At 50.7% G+C, this 20,173-nt stretch overlaps 5 protein-coding genes and 1 non-coding gene across 6 annotated transcripts; 4 read left to right on the forward strand and 2 right to left on the reverse strand.

Moving 5' to 3' along the window:
• The first annotated feature begins 634 nt into the window (after positions 1 to 634).
• Positions 635 to 3,055, forward strand: ASPACDRAFT_127632 (sulfatase family protein). Its single transcript, XM_020197048.1, has 5 exons — positions 635 to 1,286; positions 1,336 to 1,808; positions 1,856 to 2,342; positions 2,401 to 2,522; positions 2,574 to 3,055. Exons 1-5 carry the CDS (start codon positions 968 to 970, stop codon positions 2,904 to 2,906), a joined length of 1,734 nt encoding a protein of 577 aa, XP_020051483.1. The 5' UTR covers positions 635 to 967; the 3' UTR covers positions 2,907 to 3,055.
• A 670-nt stretch (positions 3,056 to 3,725) lies between these two features.
• On the forward strand, positions 3,726 to 5,547 carry ASPACDRAFT_36836 (uncharacterized protein; the record flags this gene model as incomplete). The annotated part of the gene is made up of 7 exons (XM_020200250.1): positions 3,726 to 3,874; positions 3,946 to 4,283; positions 4,342 to 4,512; positions 4,574 to 4,973; positions 5,030 to 5,182; positions 5,235 to 5,300; positions 5,355 to 5,547. The coding sequence occupies 7 exons, from the start codon at positions 3,726 to 3,728 to the stop codon at positions 5,545 to 5,547; spliced, it is 1,470 nt and encodes a 489-aa protein (XP_020051484.1).
• Positions 5,548 to 11,307: 5,760 nt separating this feature from the next.
• Positions 11,308 to 11,378, reverse strand: ASPACDRAFT_t308. The gene has a single exon. It is a non-coding gene; the product is annotated as a tRNA-Gly (tRNA).
• A 335-nt stretch (positions 11,379 to 11,713) lies between these two features.
• Positions 11,714 to 12,788, forward strand: ASPACDRAFT_127633 (flavin reductase family protein). Its single transcript, XM_020197049.1, has 2 exons — positions 11,714 to 11,900; positions 11,965 to 12,788. The coding sequence occupies exons 1-2, from the start codon at positions 11,847 to 11,849 to the stop codon at positions 12,610 to 12,612; spliced, it is 702 nt and encodes a 233-aa protein (XP_020051485.1). The 5' UTR covers positions 11,714 to 11,846; the 3' UTR covers positions 12,613 to 12,788.
• On the reverse strand, positions 12,761 to 14,114 carry ASPACDRAFT_55452 (uncharacterized protein; the record flags this gene model as incomplete). Its single annotated transcript, XM_020202998.1, has 2 exons — positions 12,761 to 13,887; positions 13,946 to 14,114. 2 exons carry the CDS (start codon positions 14,112 to 14,114, stop codon positions 12,761 to 12,763), a joined length of 1,296 nt encoding a protein of 431 aa, XP_020051486.1.
• Positions 14,115 to 17,877: 3,763 nt separating this feature from the next.
• Positions 17,878 to 19,615, forward strand: ASPACDRAFT_1883742 (FAD-binding oxidoreductase; the record flags this gene model as incomplete). Its single annotated transcript, XM_020198345.1, has 5 exons — positions 17,878 to 17,948; positions 17,988 to 18,216; positions 18,278 to 18,972; positions 19,068 to 19,276; positions 19,344 to 19,615. 5 exons carry the CDS (start codon positions 17,878 to 17,880, stop codon positions 19,613 to 19,615), a joined length of 1,476 nt encoding a protein of 491 aa, XP_020051487.1.
• Between the last annotated feature and the right edge of the window lie 558 nt (positions 19,616 to 20,173).

Genomic DNA, 20,173 nt, shown 5'->3' on the forward strand with positions numbered 1-20,173 from the left:
TCGAGACTCAGGGCTTCGATAGCATGGCGTGCGACTTACGCGATTCAATGTCCTAGACGTTTTCGAGAAGAAAGGTTTCATTTGACAATATATCTTTTTGTCAATCCCCCGACATTGAATGGTACACAGGGTGTCAACAACATGAGTGTTTCGACTATTTTCATCTCTATCTTCACAAAATATGGCCAACAGATCTCCGTAAGCTACATGGAATCTCGTATGCCTGCCAGAGAAGGCTGAATAGTTGGATGCCTGTGGTTAATCCGTTCCGCAAGAGCAATGGAGTACTTCCTTCTGACCTCATTGGCCCGTGCCGAAAAAGTGCAAGATATTCTGCCGAACAGTGGAGCGGTCAGACAGGCGGTCAAAAATCAAAGTAATGCTATGTTGCGCCTTGCATAAGTCTTCAAGATTTGATTAAACAACTCTAATTGATCATCCTTAATCTTTGATCTCACTTGACACGCAAGTCCATAAGTATGCATGTCATGCAGCAGTCAGTTGGCTCCTATTCACTCAAGCAATGAACAGCTTCCATGAGCTCATCTTAAAGCGGAGCACGCCATCACCTCGCTCTAACCGAGCTCCACAATCAAGGGCGCGTTGGTCGCTGGACTCCTCCCGGATGGATCCTTCCCACTCTTCGCCCATTCAATCGAGAATGCTTTCCCCAGAAAATGGGTGGAGCTTGTCGCCCGGGTCTGGGCTCTGCCTGGGCCAAGCACTGCAAGGAACCATGATTTATTGGCTATCCATGGTGCAATCCGCCGCTAAAAAGAGCATAACCGCGTGTCGTCAAGGTGCCTCTAGCCGAACCAAAGGTTAATCTCGGTCGGCAAAGTCAAGCTCCCGCTATGGTGTCATTCCACGCTATCTTCTCGCCATCCCGACTCAATCAGTGCTTTGATATGGTATAACTGACATCAACCGCTACCTACCACCAACGCCAGCAACTGAGGCCGCAATCATGAGATACTCCGTCCTGGTGCTCGCCGCCCTCTTCGCTGGCTCCAAGGCCATCCAGGGCCAACAACAGCAGCCATTGCAGGAAGAGCATCCGATAACGAGCAAGCCACCCAACTTCCTTTTCATCCTGACCGATGACCAGGATCTCCAGCTAAACTCTCCGGCCTATATGCCACATACCCTCGCTTGGATCAAGGACCAAGGCGTTGAGTTCCAGAATCACTTTGTCACCACCGCCTTATGCTGTCCCTCGCGAGTCAGTCTCTGGACTGGTCGACAAGCACATAACACAAACGTCACGGATGTACATCCACCTTATGGTATGTTTGACACTGCAACGCCAAAATGGCAAAGATCTGAACTCTCCAGGGGGTTATCCGAAATTCGTGTCACAAGGCTTTAACGATAACTTCCTACCCGTCTGGTTGCAATCCGCTGGATACAATACCTTCTACACTGGCAAGCTCTTCAACGCACATAGTGTCGACACCTACAATGCACCCTTCGTGAACGGTTTCAATGGCTCTGACTTTCTGCTTGATCCTTATACCTACTCATACTGGAACTCCACTTATCAACGAAATCAGGAGCCACCGCGCAGCTATGAGGGCCACTATACCACCGATGTGATCACCGCCAAAGCTCTGGGATTCCTGGAAGACGCATTGCAGAGTGATTCGCCCTTCTTTCTCACAGTCGCCCCCATTGCACCGCATACCAATGTGGACGTGGAGGCACTTCAAGGAATTCCGGTCATGACGGAGCCGCTCCCAGCCCCGCGCCATGCGCATCTCTTTCCAGATGCGCAAGTGCCGAGAACACCTCACTTCAACCCTGCACAGGTACGTTTCAATATGACTTTGTGAGAAACAAGCTAACGATTGGAAAGCTGTCCGGTGCTAGCTGGGTTCGTAACCTCGAGTTGAAAAACCAAACCGTGATCGACTATGAAGATCACCTCTACCGCCAACGTCTTCGTGCCCTGCAGGGAGTTGACGAGCTCGTAGATCGTCTTCTGACTCGGTTAGCTGCCAGCGGCGAGTTCCAGAACACCTACATTATCTACAGTGCGGACAACGGCTACCATATTGGCCAGCATCGGCTGCCACCCGGGAAGACAACTGGGTATGAAGAGGACATCCGCGTTCCGTTCTACATCCGTGGGCCTGGCCTTCCCCGCGGTGTCAGTGTCGACCGTGTCACCACCCACATTGACATTGCGCCCACATTGTTTGAACTTGCCGGGATCCCTCTGCGGGCGGATTTTGACGGCACTCCAATGCCCGTGGCGCGGCAGACGAAGTCAATTGCGCATGAACATGTGACCGTGGAATACTGGGGAATAGCTGTTCTTGAAGGGGAATTCTCGCGGATTGGTGAGTTTAATTTTCTGTCGCAATATGGGTATTGGGTTGCTGACACGACTACATTAAGGTACTCATGGAACCCCCACTATGGCTAACAATACATACAAGTCCGCTCGGATCTTGTCCCCGGAATATAACTTGTACTACTCAGTATGGTGTAACAACGACCACGAGCTGTACGACCTCTCGGTAGGTGTAAACGCTGCCTAGCCTAATCTGATTTAGCTAACGGATGTCTAGGTGGATCCCTACCAGATGAACAACATCTACTCCCACAGCGGGGCCAGACTGCTCGGTCGTCCCCTGGCAACAGTGATCGACCGGATTGATGCACTCCTTCTCGTGCTCAAATCCTGCCAGGGTCCTACCTGCATTGAGCCGTGGAAGGTTCTGCATCCTTCGGGTGACGTGCGTAGTCTCAAAGAGGCGCTGGATGTCCAGTACGATAAATTCTATGCGGAGCAACCCAAGGTATCATACTCGGTGTGCGAGGATGGTTACTTGATTGAAGCTGAGGGCCCGCAGGCGGGATATCAGTATCGTGACGGGTTGAGCTGGGAGGCCTGGACTTGAGTCTGTACTTATGACCGTTATACGACAAAAAGCAGCGAGTAATGATTACATGTAAGGTTGAGAGTGGAGCAAGTTATCAATTTGTATTGTAGGCCATGAGCAGATAGCTAGTGACAATTTATGGGGCATATAAAAGTGGATTCGAAGGCACAGGATGGGATGGGAATATGATTACAGCTAACTTTGTATGTGTGGGCCTGGCCTGTTCCTGGCTTCCTGCTGTGGTTCGGCCCACGCCCACGTGCTAGGATTCTTTGTTACGGAACTTAATCGTAGCGCTCATAGCATTTGACTTGCCAGAAGGGCCAAGAAGAATCAAACCTCTCAGGAACCATCCTGTCGTTGATGATGCCATTCCGGGAGGCGGTTTGGCCATGAACGACCATACAGAATCGACCTCGAGAGGCGAGGAAACCTCGCTTAGAGTTCTCAAGATAGAGCTACATAATTAACATTGTACGATGACATGAGCAGTAGTTCTGTGATCAAGCCATGCAGGAAGGAAAAGACAAAAGCAAATCCACCGGGTGGATTGACATCAACCGCAGCGGCGATTGCGCCATCACGGCGGGCTCTCACTCCATCCCGCTGCTTCCTCCACCGCCGGTCAATCTTAGCGAGGCCGCGCCCGCAGCTTGCCCAGCACAAGTCAACTTCCATTCACTTCACCACCGTATAAATAACCCACTTGCTCCAGGCAATTATGCGTTCCAGCCAGATTAGATTTCTCGTGCAACTCGGCCGCTTTTCCTCTCGGCTTCCAATCGCTGAGTTTCCCAGCTGAGACTCCAAGGGAACCCGCCTATACTGTCAGCAGCCATGGCCACCTATTCCTACCCTGAGCAGGAATTCTCCGAAAAGAAGGTCATTGACAATGTCCTGAGCGACGAGTCCAGCAATGACAACGAGGAAGTGGCCGAGATCATCAAGAATTGGGACGACAAGGAAGAGGCCCGAGTCCGTCGGAAGTAGGTCCATCCTATTATTCCATACACTTTTGCAGGAGGTTTTCCTATGTCTAACATAAGACCTCCACCAGGATCGACCTCATTCTCTTACCGGTCCTCGGGCTCGCCTTCTTCGGTCTTCAGGTCGATCGTGGCAACATCAGCGCAGCCTTGACCTCCACCATCACGGAAGATCTGCACATCAACACCAACCAGATCAATGTCGGTACCCAGCTTCTGTCCGCGGGAATCGTCGTCAGCGAGATCCCTTCAAATATCATACTTCAGCGTGTGGGGCCTCAAGTCTGGTTATCGGCCCAGCTGGTTGCCTGGGGCTTGGTCGGTGTCTTTCAAACTTTCGTGAAGTCATACCCTGCCTTCTTGGTTACTAGATTGCTGCTGGGCTTGCTGGAGGGCGGTTTCATTCCTGGTATGTTGAACTTCGGTGGGTTGATTTGATACAGTTGTCTAAAGGGTGTGTCGCACAGGTGCTCTCTACTATCTCTCCCAGTGGTACAAACGTGACGAGATCAGTTTCCGCACAACGCTCTTCTTCTACGGCCAGATGTTTGCAGGTGCTACATCGAGTCTCATCTCTGCCGGATTGTTGAAGCTCTCGGGAAGGTGTGGGCTCGCAGGATGGCAGTGGATCTTCTTGAGTATGTGCCCTGGACTTTACCCTTCATGACAATGGGCACCACTGACACCGATCCGCAACAGTTGAGGGTCTCATCACCATCGTCGCCGCTATCCTGTTCATCCTCTTCATCCCCAAGAAGGCCGGCGACGGTAGCCCGCTCGCCAGCATGGGCCGGTGGAGCTACTTCAACGCGCGCGAAAAGCAGATCATCCGCGACCGAGTTCTTCTCGACGACCCGCTCAAGGCCCGTGGCGACCGCATCAAAATCACTGGCCGCGACGTCTGGGACACCGTGCGCAAGCCCACCGTCATCCAGCACTTCATGATCACGCTCGTCTCGATGTCTGCCTTCCAGGGCTTGAACCAATACGCTCCCAGCATGATCAAGTCGTTCGGCTTCAGTGCCGTCCGCGCCAACGCTCTAGCCAGTGTCGCGGTATACGCGAGCATCGTCTGGCTGACCATTCTTGCTTGGCTCTCGTACGTTTGCTCCCTTTGCTACGGTGCTTCAGGAGTTGGTGCTAATGAGAACGCAGAGACAAAACCGGCAAGCGTGGCATCTTCGTCCTGCTGTGCATCACCTGGAACGTCATCTCCTACACCTGCCTCCGCACCATGCCCGATGACTCTTCCCGTTGGCACAAATACGCCGTTATCACAATTGCCAACCTTATCTACGCCAGCATGCAGTACGTTTTCCTTCTCGCCTCGTACATTACAGCCTGCTAATCCATGTTATAGTGTACTGAACATCGCCTGGCTCGGCTTTCACTGCAAAACCCCTCAAGAACGAAGTGTTTCCATGGCGTATGTTTCTTCGTTCCACAGATCCCAAAATCCGATTACTAACGAAGACAACAGGTTGATCGTCATGGCCGCCAACTGCGCCGGTATCTCGGGCTCGCAGATCTTCCGGACGTCGGACAAGCCACTCTATCGTCATGGATTGACTGCGATTGCCGCCTTGGCCGCGGCCTCTTGGGTTCAGACGTTGGTGTTGATTCTGTGGTATGCGTTCAAGCAGAAACGCGCCGGGGTTAAAGGGTCGGTCTGATGTTGGGCTTAATGATATGATAGATATTTTATGACTGAATAATGATTTGAACAGCGTCTTGTCAACGTTTGTTGTTTGGATACTTGTGTTCGTAGGGTGGTAAATCTGGGGTTCTGGGATGTCCTCTCTATTTTGAATCAATGTAGTCCGCGCTGTGATGATCCGTCATTACCACAGTTCTCGAGTCATGGGTTTCATGCCACTCATTGCTGGACCTCCTGCTGAATTCTGCGAGCAAAGATAGTATGCCGCTACACCAAGATCAAACGGTGGTATGCTCGCATATCGTTCCCACCCGAGTCCCACTGCCAATCTAAGCTTACTATGCCCTGGGTACGGAAGAGAAAATCGTAGCTAGAGACAAGGAGGTTACTCGGTTCTCAAATATCCGAATCAATCGTGACAAGCCATACGATTGATGGAAGTGACTGACTGTACGCTCGTCATGCTTGATTACCATCAAGATTTGCGATAGCTAGGTAAGCTGACCAGAGCACCCACACCCACCCGAATGGTCAAACACAAGCCCAAACCCGCCCAGGCTGCAGCCTCTATCTCCAGCACTAGCAATCACCATCCTACCACAGTACTAGCACAACCGCCACGTGCAACAGCCCCTTCTTCACCATCTCCGACGTCCGCGGCAAACCCGCTCCTGCCTGTGTGTTTGCTACCCAGCAGAGCACCCAGGGCACCAGCAGCAGCAGCGATAGCTGAATCTACTGCCGCCATCAGCTCAGATCCGGGCGCAATCGGAAGCACCCGCGGACACAGAAGCACCACAAACACAAGTAACCTATGAAAAGGGCCCCGAGTTGGCTTGATACTGTACCTTACTTATGCATCCTTTCATCGAAGCATACATACTACTACCCGCGTCTTGAATCACGTTGTGTGCTTGGCTTTAGATTGACTTCGACGATCACAGAGGGTCTATTTGATATTCACGTTCTGTATGGTCTTTCCCGTGCCAGCAAATTAGTCTTTCGGGTGATCGGGCCGTTGTCAAGCGTGAGAGTTAGTCCGGGTCGTCGGTTATGAGATTGGGTTTATCATGCGACTTGAATTGTGTCGCCTGGATGGGATTGAATCGCGCGCGCTACTTTGCACTTTTAGCTGATGTTTATGAGGGTGATGTTTATATTTGCTTTGACGGTGGGTGGGGATGTTGTTGAGAACTGGATGGAGCTTGAGGTTCGATGGTCGGGATCAGTTCTTCTATGGGTTGCAAGATCGCTTGAAACTACGGTAGTAGGCGAGGATCGTTGGGGAAGCGCGGTGTCGGTGGTGATGCGCTGAGATCTTCGAATGCTGGTGGTAGTCTACTGGGTTTGGAGTGGGCTTGTCGTTATGCTACGATGTTAAGCTTCTGTATTATAGGTATCGAGAAGTTCCTCTCGTCGCGATGTATTCGAGCCAAGAGCAGCTTGGGACGTCGCATAAGAAAGCGTAGAACATTGCTGTGGAGTTTGATCTTCATGCTTGCGCGGTTAGCAATCATCAATAACTATTCAAATTCTTCGATACAGCTTTAGCTACGTGATAGCCGAATAAGGTGCACGTTTTGACGAAGGCTTAGGTCTTTTTTTACTCGGTCTGCAAGATAGCCATGTTGCTTCTCATGATCTTCGAAGGTTTTGTGTTATGCTTTTTCGGCATGGCCTCGTCTCCTCGGTCGGGTCCTTATAGTAGACGAAGTGTCCTGCAAACAACCTACTAGAGTTTCTGGCTCCGAGCTCTGTGCTTAGACTCCATCGCAATTCTGTACGCGACTTCCTAAGGGACTAGACACGGTAGATATGTCTCAATTGCTTCGAGAACAGCTCAAGTAGGGCACGCAGCCTCGTAAAGTCGCCGGTTTGCTGTCCCGTTACAGCAGGCCATGGCTGAGGTTGTGTATAGTTAACTGTGTTGCCGATCGTGTGCCACGTCAGGTTTCAAGTTGCGCGTCGATATCGTCAGCTCGGCAAAGGAGCAAGGGAGCGCTAAGAGAACCGACTGCAACCGATTCCGGAAGAGAGATATCCGGTGTGTTCCATTGAGGATTGGTGTAGGAGACAACATGTTATGTTCCTGCTGATTTCTTCTCTCTTAAGTTTGTTTGCAAGGATGAAGGCAAAGCTATCATTCTATCTATCCGAGTCCGGGTTTCCATGTTCAGTTCTATCGGATCGCTAGCCGTGTCGATCTGATCAAGACCCTCACAGTAGACGTCACTTGTGGCCTGACCCATGTGAGGAACGTATAGTATGAATCGCCTTTCCTATTCATAAAGATATCTTATTTCCCAGGTTTATTCTATCTTTTACTCAGATGAGTACCATGTGTTCGATTCTGTATTGTCGATATGCGACTCCGGTATCGTACGAGGCACTTCGCATTCCAAACCATGGTGAGAGCTACTATCCAAGAGTAGCATCCCTGTTCGTCGTGGTGAGTTGGGGTTGTTTGGCAATTTGGGATAGCTTCATCTCTCGGAGAAGCCGACGATCTTTTCTACTTGTCCACCATTCCAATGCTGTGGGTAACATCAATTGATCGTATCGACAGTATGGTCAGCGCAATACTGCTAATACTCCACTAGTGTTAGAGCTTCTAGTTGTTTTGGAAGGTTCTAGCTAGTTGACCAATTTCTTTCGACGCTATTATCTGCCTCGGCGGTCTTGCCAGCCTCTGTGGTATTGTCTGCCGCGGCGGCATCGTCTACAAAAGTGGACGTTTGACGGAACTCACGGAACATCGAGAAAAGAATAGCTTCTATATGAAGCATCCAATGTTAGTAAACGGTGAAAACAGCACATGTTTCTCAAGAACGGGATACTTACTTGGCATAGTGTCGAGTACAATAACCTTAAAAGTTGGACGACTTTTTCGGCGTGCAAAAATATCTTTGAATCCACGAGTAGTCAAACTGCTACTGCTACAACTGCTGTACGGGGTTCCTCCATGTCTGGTGGATGGCCGATGCCACGCATCTTCCCGTACGTGGAGGCATAAACCTGGCGCTGCTCGGAGTCGAAAGAATAGCGTCGTAGGGTGCTCCAGCTGTGACATTATGTGCTGTTCCGGCACGACAAAAACGTTCCAGAACCAGGCGAACTCTTACACGGCCGCCAGCCCAGTGCCTTTGCTTCAAAGCCGGTCACAGGTTGTGAAATGTCCTGAGCCGCCGCATACGTATAAGGCCTTTCTCCTCTGGCGACAAAATAGAATTTGCTGGACATGAGTATAGAGAAATGAATGGTTTATCCTCAAGCTCTTCATCTTTGTTGAATCATTCCCCTAGCGTCACATTTGGCGCTGATTGCAAGTCTGTATTTCTCCCTTAGATGTCACAATTCAGTTCAGAGTTGTCTTGAAAACTGTCATTAAGCACGGACACTGAAGTACTCACAACCTCCATCGCACAGCACGTGTGATCCTCGGTAGACAAGGAAGAAAAACTGTTCGTGTGCGTAGAACAGGAATGTGTTGCCATTTGGGATTCGTGCTTGGCGTGTGTCGCCTTGACGATCAAGATCAGCCTGGTTTTGCTTTTCCTGACCGCTGTAGACAGCTCGCTTACAGCAAGAAGTGCCCACGCGTCCATGAGTCGCGTGCCTTTAACTGGTCACAGTCTTCCCTTTTGTGGTATAGGTTTAATTGCCGTAGGCTGTTGGTTTTGCGACTTTCGTCATGTGTTTATCGTTTCCTTTCCAGGCTGTTTGTGACCTTAGAGCTTGTAAAGCCTGGCCGCAAGTCGACGTGTTGTTCAGGCAGTCTTGTGATATGATTGCATAGACGCTGCACCTTGGGCAGATGTTTGCTGACGCCCAGAAGTCGCCTCAGAATGAATTTGAGAAACCTTCAATCACCACTCTGATTCAGAGTTGTCTTGAAGGCTGTCGTTCATGGCCGGCACCGAAGCTGAAGCCGTCACAAGCTCCAGTTTCCCTTCTTTCTCGTTGTCCCGGACGATTAGTCTCAATGGAGTTTTGTAACTATCCTCTTTGTGCTTGGGGAAGCTGAGCCGCGCGCGCATTCTTGCGTAGACGGCGCATCTTGAGCAGATGTCTGCTAATGCCTAGAGTTCGTTGCTCTGATGCATAGTTGACTTGGAAATTATCATTCCTGTCCGGCACGGAAGCTGAAGCTGTCACGAGCTCCAGCTTTCATCTTTCTTGTTGTCCTGAAAGCTTGGTCTTGATGCAGTTCTTGGTACTATCCTCTTTGTGCTGGAGGACCTTTCACCGTGCGTGCATTCTTGCGTAGACGGCGGATTTTGAGTAGATGCTCGATGGCGGCTTGAATTCGACTTCGAATATATCCCAGAATTTTTCACTCACCGGCCAGTTGAGCCAGTGTCGTCGCCTTTTCTTAGCCGCCTCCGCCAGCAAAGGAAATCAAGAACCGATTGTGAGCATCGAAAATGGAAGTTACTTCAGCCGGGATTCTTGTTTGTTGTAGGATACCCTGGTGATCAAAGTCTGGGGGGGTATCTGTCTTGTTGTAATGCAATAGACAATTCACATATGACTAGAATTGTGGACGCATTACTCAACCAAGTGCTTCCTGGGGACACTTTCTCGCTGCTCTTGTGAATAGCAAAGGCTTGGTTACCGAGTACGACTTGCCTTTAGATAACTTTGCCTTTGTTTGACACCTCGAGGTCATCGCAAAAGTCTTTCGCATCGAGTGCGGCGTGGATAAATTCAAGCCACGATGCCTCTAGATATCTTCTGATATCGTGTTTCTCAGCGATTACTTGATGTTGGAGGTCAACTAGACCCGGTTCGTCTCTGTTAGATATGTGGAACGATCACAACAGCAAAGCTTTGCAAGCAGAATGGAAGGCTACATAAGGTGCTCAGCGGTTGTGACACCAACACATCCAAGAAACGACGTGGAAGCAATAAGGGTGTGGGAGCTGTGGGCTGGGGAAGGATAGAAAGAAGAGAGTTTGGAGGAAGAAGTGTGGAAGAAGGAGGATAGGTTAAAGAACAGGAAGCTCGCTTAGGAGGAGTGGATGAACCAAAAAGTCCTGATCTAGGACCAAATGTTAATAAAACCAAGTGTGAGTGAAGGACTAAGAAACCAATCAAGATGTGACAGAGATGAATGATATGGAGGAATCCTGAGCAAAGACCCATTAAATTGATAATGAGGAGAGGTAGGTGATTCACTCACAGTAATGTTCCCGCATAATAAGCTCAGTCATACTGAGTGTATAGATGAGACATCATGATGGCATTCAGGGTGGTTGTGAAGTGAGATGTGCATGAGAGCTGAGTAAGAAGGGCACGTCTTAAGCACGTGTTTACAACCACAGTAACAATCCTATATATCGGCTATCTCCCCGCACCACGTGGTCAGGTAGATGCTCGGAGAAACAATAGAGCTAGGAGCGCTAGTAGAAGGATATTCAGTACGAAAGCAGCCTATGCCGCGGTCGGTCTTTTGGGGAGGGTAGTCGGGCAGTCAATCGGCGGGTCATTATCTGATGTCTGTCGTCAGGTTCTGAACTTTTGCAGGTGAAGCACGGCTGTTGTGGTGCTGTTCCTAGGCGAACATTAAAATATGGATGGTCTTGTTTGTAGGCAGACATCTGAACGCAGATGGTGGGACGCTGGCACATATGGGGGATTATGGGTAGCAACGGCATGGCTTCGCGGCGGGTACTGTACCTGGGGCAAAAAGGGTTCAAGCCAAAATATTGTTCAAGGATGCACGGTGGTGGAATGACTTGTGGAGGGAAAAGTAGATGCAAAAAGAAGACTCGATTGCATCATCCGTGAATCGAACACGGGCCTCATCGATGGCAACGATGAATTCTACCACTAGACCAATGATGCTGTTTGATGTAATCTTGGCGTAATTTATAGCTCATGAAGTTTGAGAAGCATTTCACTCCCCAAATCGGGAACAGTTGGTATTGCTGTAGATTGCTCATAATCGATACTTTCGACACTGTTTCATAGCAATTGCATAGTCCGCGCGCTTTAAGCAAAGTATCATCGTCAGTTATCCGTCGATTCTACCACCCTGATCCTATCAAGCATCCACAATGTGTAACCAGACGGGCGGCCAAATTGACCCCTCATCTCGGAACCTCGGCGAGCTCGGGACACGGCCCGCCTGGTCGTTACTTCCCCCACCTCCAGCGGTTATCGGCACGGGGGGTGTCGATCACATCCCCAAGGTGCGGATTCGCAGGACGTGATATAAGAAAGGCACCTGTCAAAATTGCTCCCGGTATTCTGTCTTGTTATTCAAACCTCCAATCAGTATCATTGTCCAAATACAGAACACGTTATACTAAAATGTACTACGAACCCGGCGTGACCGAGCATAACCTCCCGCATGACCCCTTCAAGGTACAGTATACGCCAACCCACAACCATCCCCATACCTAGACTCCTCAAACGAACAGAAACACAGGCATGTGTAATCCCCCGCCCGATCGGCTGGATCTCCACGCAATCTCCGGACGGGCAAACCAGCAACCTGGCGCCGTACTCGCAATTCAACAACCTGACCTTCGACCCGCCGTACGTGATGTTCTCGTCCAACCAGACAGCCGCCGAAACCCGCAAGGACACAGTCGTCAACGCCGAGGCCACGGGCTCGTTCGTGTGGAACCTGGCCACCTACGACCTCCGCGAGGCCGTCAACATCTCCGCCGAGCAGTTCCCGTACGGGGTGGATGAGTTCGAGAAGGCCGGCGTCACCAAGGAGCCCGCTACGCTGGTCAACGTGCCCATGGTCCGGGAGAGTCCGGTGAAGTTTGAGTGCAGGTACCACTCTACCATCCGGTTACCGGGGAACCCGCCGATGGGGACGGTCGATGTGGTGATTGGACGGGTGGTGGCGGTACATATCAAGGACGAGGTGCTCACGGACGGGATCCTGGATGTCAGGAAGACGAGGCCGATTGCCCGCTGCGGGTATTATCAGTATACGGTCATTGAGAATACCTTCGATATGGTGATTCCAGGGATGTCGGAGGATGTGCTGTATGGGTTGGAGGGAAATGCGAAGAGGAACCGTCTGAGGAATGAGAAAGGGGGCAATAGAGAAGAGGAGTAGATTGGTAGAGTTCATCCTTCTGAGTATCTAGATCTAAGACATTGCTTGTTGGAGGTCAGCTTTTGCACCTTTTGTTAAATGAATAGTTCAGCCTGGTGGAACAGGATAGGTACCTTGATATTGCATGTTCATCAGACGACCACACAAATCAAACTTTGGCAGTCCATTTCCACCGCCACTCTAGTAGTGCCCACCTCGAGCATACCACATTGATCAGCCCGAATACCAACACCGCCGAATAAAAACCAACTAATGCTTGCGGCGATGTTGCCTCCAGTAGCTGCCCGCCTACTGGAACAGTCAATAATGTTCCAAATGCTGCAACGCTGTACACCGTTCCATAAAATCGACCGTACTCCTCGGTCCGACACAACTGGCCTGCACACACCGGAGCCAGCGAGATCCAGCCGCCCGATTCAAACCCAAACACGGCGACGACTGCATACAACGTCGCTTCGCTTCGCGATCCGAACGGCACCCACACGGCCGTCATGACCACCAGCGTGAGGATCATCATCGCTAACAGAATGTTGAATCTTCCCAGAAAGTCCGCTGCTAACCCGGGGAGCACCCGACCCAGTAAACTCATGCTGTTCAGGACTGTCAGTGTGTAAAATTGCTGTTGGGACGAGAAACCTGCATAGCGTGCATAGGTTGGAAGCAACGCTGCGCATCCGAAGATAATAAACTCAAAACTGAACACTGCAAGGGCCAGAAAACAGAGACGCGGTGACCGGAACGCGCGAAAGTTGATAGTGGCGCGAGTGGGGGTGCCATTGTCGGGCAGCTGCCTGCCTCTGACAAGGATGATTGCCAAAGTATAACAGCCGAGGGCAATGAAGGCGACAATGCGCAGAGACCATGCCCAGCCATATTTCTGGAGAGTGCTGCGGAGCACGATCGGGAGGACCGCACCACCGGCGGACGAGCCGCCCATACAGATTCCCGTGACCAGGGCACGGCGACGTTCAAACCAGTGACTCAGCACGCTAATGGCGACAGTAGTGAGAATGGCCGAAGACATGCCGCCCAGAACGCTCAGGGCGAGCATAAAATGCCAGTATTTCGCACATTGGGCAACGAGGAGGTAGGAAGTGACGCTGCCAAGAGAGCCCACGGCGAGGAGAAGGCGAGGGCCATAGCGGTCGAAAACGGGGCCGACTTGAACGCCTAAGAAGAGCGTCAGGAAGACGAGGAGCGCGCTGATCCAGCCGATGTCCTCCACGCTGTAGCCGGATAACTGGTGGGTGGTAATATAGTCTTGCACCGTGCCGACTGGGGGTCCGATGAGAATCGATACGTGACGCTAAAGCTCAAGATAGGAGTAGCATACCAGCAGTTTGAAAGCCGAAGGATGGGAACATAATAAAGACAGAACCCACCAGACAGCTCCATGCATCACAGCCGCCTTCGGGATACGTCAGGCTGATGGCTCCTGTGGCGACATCTTCAGAGGTATCGGATTCACGGTTGACGTCACAACGTTCAATGTCTCGATGCATCGTTGCCCAAGGAAGGAAGCCCCAAAAGATGTGTGCGAGCAGACTTGTTGAAGTTGTAGTCGAAGGGAAATGGACAGAGCTGATTCAGGACGTCGACTTAAGGGCATGTGAACACTGATATCGGAAGAACTGGGTAACCGCGGTCATTGCTGCATGTTGACGCTGATTCATAGGTATGTAAAATGCTCTTCTAGACCAAGATTGTGTCTGGATATGTTCCCTGATTTTAGCTGACTATACCAACATCGGTAAGAAGGGCTGTCAAGTTCCTCTCGGCTTCTATGCCCGCCATGAAATGTACGTACGTAAATCTGGCTTAGGCCTGGAACTGCGAATCAGTGACGACCTGACCTGTCATAACAGCCCTCCGGCCAAAAAAGACCAATAGTGGTTGGCTAAACCTTGATTTTGTCCAGGCGTCACAAAACAGGGCACGGTTAGGGGCGAAAAACAAGTCATTAGATAGGATACGCCCCATGGTGGCTATTTTAAGCCTATCACTAAGCATTGGGCGGCCGGCATGAAGCTTTTGTCAGACTTACTATACTCCCAACGCTGTCTTGGCTTCTGGACATGTGCCTGTCGACTGAAACTTGTGTGTCTCAAACTAACAGGCTCTATTCTGCCTCCGCTAGAGCTGGCACCAGAGGATCAAAATCTCTTGCCAGGTCGAAAGGAGCACCAAAAATACCGATGTCAAAAGCCCCGTCGCTACTGGGGACAAAACAGTTGGTCAGGTTTAGGTGCGCGAACGTGGCGATCCCGCTGTAAGGGGGGCTAAAATCGTTCTCGAGATGCACCTCTTTCTAAGCTTCAGTCAGGGACTTATTAAGTCAGGGACTGCAACATGAATAAGGATGGTGTGTAGAGTATGGACCTGGTTACTTCAGTTCATCCTTATCTACGCCAGTATTTCCGCTTCGGGATGCACTGCCGCTAACTCATTGCCCCAGCAGCGTAGCTTGAACAGCGAACCGCCTATGCTCCGAGGCAAATGAATCAACCTGGCACTACCCATCCTTTCACAACATCGGTAGAATAACCCCGACATGACAATATGTCGGCGATTTTACTGCCACGGAATATCGCAATTAGGGATATAGCACCATTCATGAACTGCAAGAATTCAAAGCGCAAGATATGCTCAACTCATACTCCCTTATCATTGCGTATAGTCGACATAACAAAAAGACGTTAAGGCCAGTGTGACCGTGCCCGATGTCGCTGCTCTCGCTGCAAACATCACGACCTCCCCTGTATCCCGCCTGCTACTACTCGATGGCGCGTCGAAAGCATAGATTCAACGAGTCAGTGTATCTAGAAATTCGGGTTGCTAACTCCCATCCTAGAAGGGCCTCCTGCAGTAGTATTGGGCCATCTATATCAACTGAGGCATTAGAATCTATTGCGAAGGACCAAGCTGCTGAGCGTCCTACAACTCCAGCACCGATTGAGGCGGATTTCAAACTCTTTCTAGGCTTGGAGACTGGTCCTTCGTTTTCGCAACTCGTGACCTAGTCCGGAACGCTTATATCTCATCTGATGAGCTCGATGATTTGGTCCTGTGCCCTTCGTCTTCGTCGCCTTCACACACTTTAACAAAAGACTCACAATTCAAAGACCCAGTAATTTGATCAGTACCACTGGTAGCAGCGACGTCGTACCTGTGGCAAGAATTTGTTAATATCATCGCACCAAGCATCGCCATTAACAACCAAACCCTTTACAACAAATTCACCAAGTACATCTGCTTCACGGCTACGGGCAAGCCAGCTCTCTTCTCTGCCTTCGTATTCCTAGCGTATTACTTCCGAATTAAATGGACGTCTCAGAAGTCACGGTCGTCGTCCATAGATGTCACGAATTAGACAACCACTGCCCTCACAATGGAGCAGCAGGCAGCTGCTTGCATAGGTCACACGATCTCCCCACAAGAGAACATCGCATCTTCCAGCCATGAAGAGCCCGAGTCGCGCCTGCAGTGTCGGCTGAGCACGCTCTCTACGCTGATAACGCTATCATCGGCTTATATCGCGGCAGGCAACACGCACAGCCTACGCTGCTGTCTCGCGCGAGCCGCATGATTTCACCACAGAACTCGCCCTCAACAAATCCATTCTCTTTATCGTCCGCTGGTTAGGGTATATGCATATTGTGGCTTTACTAGATGAGATGGACTATTCCATCGATGCAACAAACTTCCACACCATCGCTGCCAGACAAGAGCATGGTGGTAGCAACGATAGTAATGCGCTTTTATTTCATGATGTTGACCCCTTTTTTGGTATATCACAGTGTGTAGCCGACCTTCTCTATCGGCTAAGACAGGTGCTGCGCCATAGCACCACGGAAGATAGACCGGGCGGTTTGCGCTCAGCGATACAGGACGTGAAAACGAGGATGCAAGTCCTGATCCGACGACTAAAGCACTATAACAAGAAAAGTCACGAGGAGCTTCCGCCTCATCTGAATATCTACAACGAAGCTTGGGTGTATAGTGATTTAGTGCTGTTCCTGGTTAACTTGCCAGCGCGAGGCCCCCGATTCGGCTATTGTGCAGTCCGCTGTAGCTCAAGTGCTTAACGCGTGTGCTTCTATCCCAGCCCATGCATCCGTGGCCAGGTTCATGCTATTCGCGTTGTTTGTTGCGGGATCTCACAGCAGCAGACCTCTCCATCATGGTTTTATTCGGTTTCGGTTAGATGCCTTAAGGAGCGGGGTGTGCATTGCAAACGTTGCTCGCTTGTTGAAGATCCTCGAGGAACGCTGGCGGGGACAGAAGCAAAGTAAAGACGGTCGGTTCGTTGACTCAGTGAAATACACCCCTGCATCAGTCTGTGTACTGTCTTAAGTAGTATAGCTGCAAGCCGAGAAGGGAACCTTTGTTTACTTGACCCTCTAAATTGGCACGGGAATGATCTTCTAGAACGTCATATCAGAAAAGAAGAAGGTTCTTGCCTTCGAGGCTCTCAGGCAACCGAGTTTTGAGTATCAATGGTCGATCGTTCTTGGCGGGTTGTGTTTATTGTCTGCCTCGGGTTCGGGCTCGTATTCGGGTTCGTGTCTACAGTAAAGTTTCTGACGAGGCTCAGTAGGGAACTCTTTAATGAAAATCTTATGCTGGCAGGATTGAAGCAACGGTTTCTAATCTTAACCCCACTTCAGGTTTCAGACTTTGTAGCCTGAAATGAGAGCTTATGCTTGAATTGTGGTCCTGTGCTTCAATGGGCTCAGACTGAGCTAGCTAGTCACAAGTTTGTACATAGAAAGCAGATTTAGGCGAAGGCCGGCTTTTTTGGAGGGTGCTTTGAACATGTCTTGAGAAGATCATCGGTAGATATGTGGCATAGGCCTGCGTGGTCCGGCTCCATCTTTTTGTTGGCAGGTTGCGGCACAAGGTAGTGGCTTCACAGATCCTGACTGCCTGGCAATTCCGCAGACGTCTCCTAGAAGAGCTTATCTTCTTCTAACCGCAGATCATCCGCTTCTCTTCCATCATTCTAAGAAGCTGTGGGACTGCCACCCGTGGTCGGCAGAGCCTCGAACTGCAACTCGAATCCGAACCCGAAGGCACGGCATATGAGAACAGATCGACACATCTTTTAAGAGACGCGATTGACGGATTGAGAGATGCCTAGTTTGTATATAAACTGCTGAAAAAAGACATAAGAGGGGCTGTTGTATCCTGGTTAGTTGTCGATATAGACAAACAAGCCAGCAAATCCTTTCCCACCACCCACCTTGAGCCCTTCTTCCTACCGCAATGATTGGACATTTACTGGCCTTGGCCATCACGGGGGCGGCTTTAGCCAGCAGCAGCAGCCCGTCGACCGCGTCAATCTCTCTGTGGCAGGGCAACTTTTACCTCACCAGCGAGGTTGTCTGTGCTTGTCAGCGGCTGAACCAAATCCACTCACCTGAGGTGTTGTCGCCTTCCTCCGCGAATTATACGGAGGAGAGAATCCGGTTCTGGGACATCCGCTCCGATCTTTACCCGGCTTGCATCTTCCAGCCGAGCAATGCGGATGAAGTGGCGGAAGGAGTCAAGATCGTTTCTGCGTGCAATGCCCCCTTTGCCATTCGCGGTGGAGGTCATATGAATGTAAGTCCCGTGCATAGATGTTGGCCTGAGGCAGCAGGCTAATATTCACACGTCATTGCAGTTCCCGGGATCCAACAACATCGACGGCGGTGTTTTGATCACTTTGAACAAACTCCAGGACTACAAGGTCCATAATGATACCATCGAAGTGGGCCCTGGTATGAAATGGATTGATGTTGTCAGAGCTCTGGACCCCTATCACCGTGCTGTTATCGGAGGTCGTCTGAAGACTATCGGTGTGCCCGGTCTGACTTTGATCGGCGGCGTGCACTACTTCATCAACAAGTATGGTTTTGCTATGGACAATGTCGTGCGCTACGATGTGGTTCTGGGCAATGGCACGCAGGTGATTGCGGATAAATCCACGAACCGCGACCTCTTCTGGGCCCTCAAGGGCGGTGCCAACAACTTCGGCCTGGTCACCAGGTTCACCCTCAAGACATACCACATGCCCAATGTTAGCACCACCATTCAGACATTTGAGGAGTTGGAGGTCTACGACTTCATCAAGGCCGCCGTGGCCTTGTCCCGCGTGGACGACCGCAATCCCATTGCTGCAGGCGGGTTTTTGACCATCCAGCACAACGTGACCACCAAGGCGATTTCAGCCTCGCTGATGGGTGTTCAAGAGGGTATCAGCAATCCTCCTTCGCAGTTTGCCAACTTTACCGCCATTGAAGGCCCGATCAAGATGCACAATGTCACCACAATGCTTCAGTGGACGGAGGACAAGGATACCCCCAATCAGATGTTCAGGTATGATTACATGCAGCACCACCGCCCCCCCCCCTCCCCCCCTTTTCCCCCCTTCGAGGTTAGCCAGACCACAATACTAATAATCGAGTCTGCAGAATTGCTTTTTCCGCGCACTCGATTGTCCCTAATGCCAACCGACTGTACGAGATCTACCAGACCTGGAAGGCGAGCGTAGAGACCCTGTCCGACGTCCAAGGCATCTACCCGACATTTGTGATTAATCTGTGCCCCACGGGTGCTGTCCGCGCTGGACGAAACACCGACGTCGGAAACACGTGGGATCTGGCCCTCGAGCCTACGATCTGTGAGTCCTTATTACCCCTCCCGCATCAAGCATCGATGGAGACAACCAGCTAATCCTCGGTCCTTAGGGTGGCAATTCAGCACCGGATGGGATCTGGCTCAGGACGATATCCGCATGACGTCCTGGTCCCGTGATTTGTCCGAGAGCCTGCATGAGGAGAACCGCCAACTGTCCCTGGCACGCGAGCACGTCTATATGGGCGATGCTGGAGAATGGCAGGATGCTTTTGCAACCTTTCCCAAGGAGAACATCAAGCGGATGAAGGAGATTCAGGCGGCGGTTGATCCCCAGGGCGTGTTCAGTCGCCTGAACTGGGGTGGTTTCAAGCTTTCTCCCTGAGCAACTGTGGCTCTTTTTGGCTCTTCGCACTCTATCTCCTCCCTGCTTGCTGCTGTTCTGCTGCTGAATGGACAGGCTGCCTGTCGTGTAGAGACTGTTGGTCCATTTGAGCTCCTTGTGTATTACCTACTGTGAGATGATTGTATTTTGACTCACGGGCGCGCGCTCTCCGGACTTGACCTTTCAATTCCACACTTCGATACTGCATAAGAACGAGATAGGAAATATCAATCATACGCATGCAGTGCATCAGCTTAGTATACGTGGGTTGTTGACCCTCGTTTTAGAGTCGTGTTCAGATGCCATCCGCGCTGCATCAAACGCCCAACCCTTCAAAAGTCCTGCGATAGCCCTTGTGGAACAATCCCTGTCTACTTTACACTAGAAAGTTCACTGAATTTATCTTTTCATCAAGTTTCAGATCGCCCCATGTTAAAGCGTTGTTACAGGACTCCATGTTCCGCGACGAAAGCGCATACACGCCTCTTCACCACCCTGGCCAGGGAATTTACGTAGGGTAACAGGGAAGCACCAGCACTGGAAAAACAAAATGTGAAA

This window comes from Aspergillus aculeatus (genome assembly GCF_001890905.1).
Source record: "Aspergillus aculeatus ATCC 16872 unplaced genomic scaffold ASPACscaffold_22, whole genome shotgun sequence".
Taxonomy (NCBI): domain Eukaryota; kingdom Fungi; phylum Ascomycota; class Eurotiomycetes; order Eurotiales; family Aspergillaceae; genus Aspergillus; species Aspergillus aculeatus.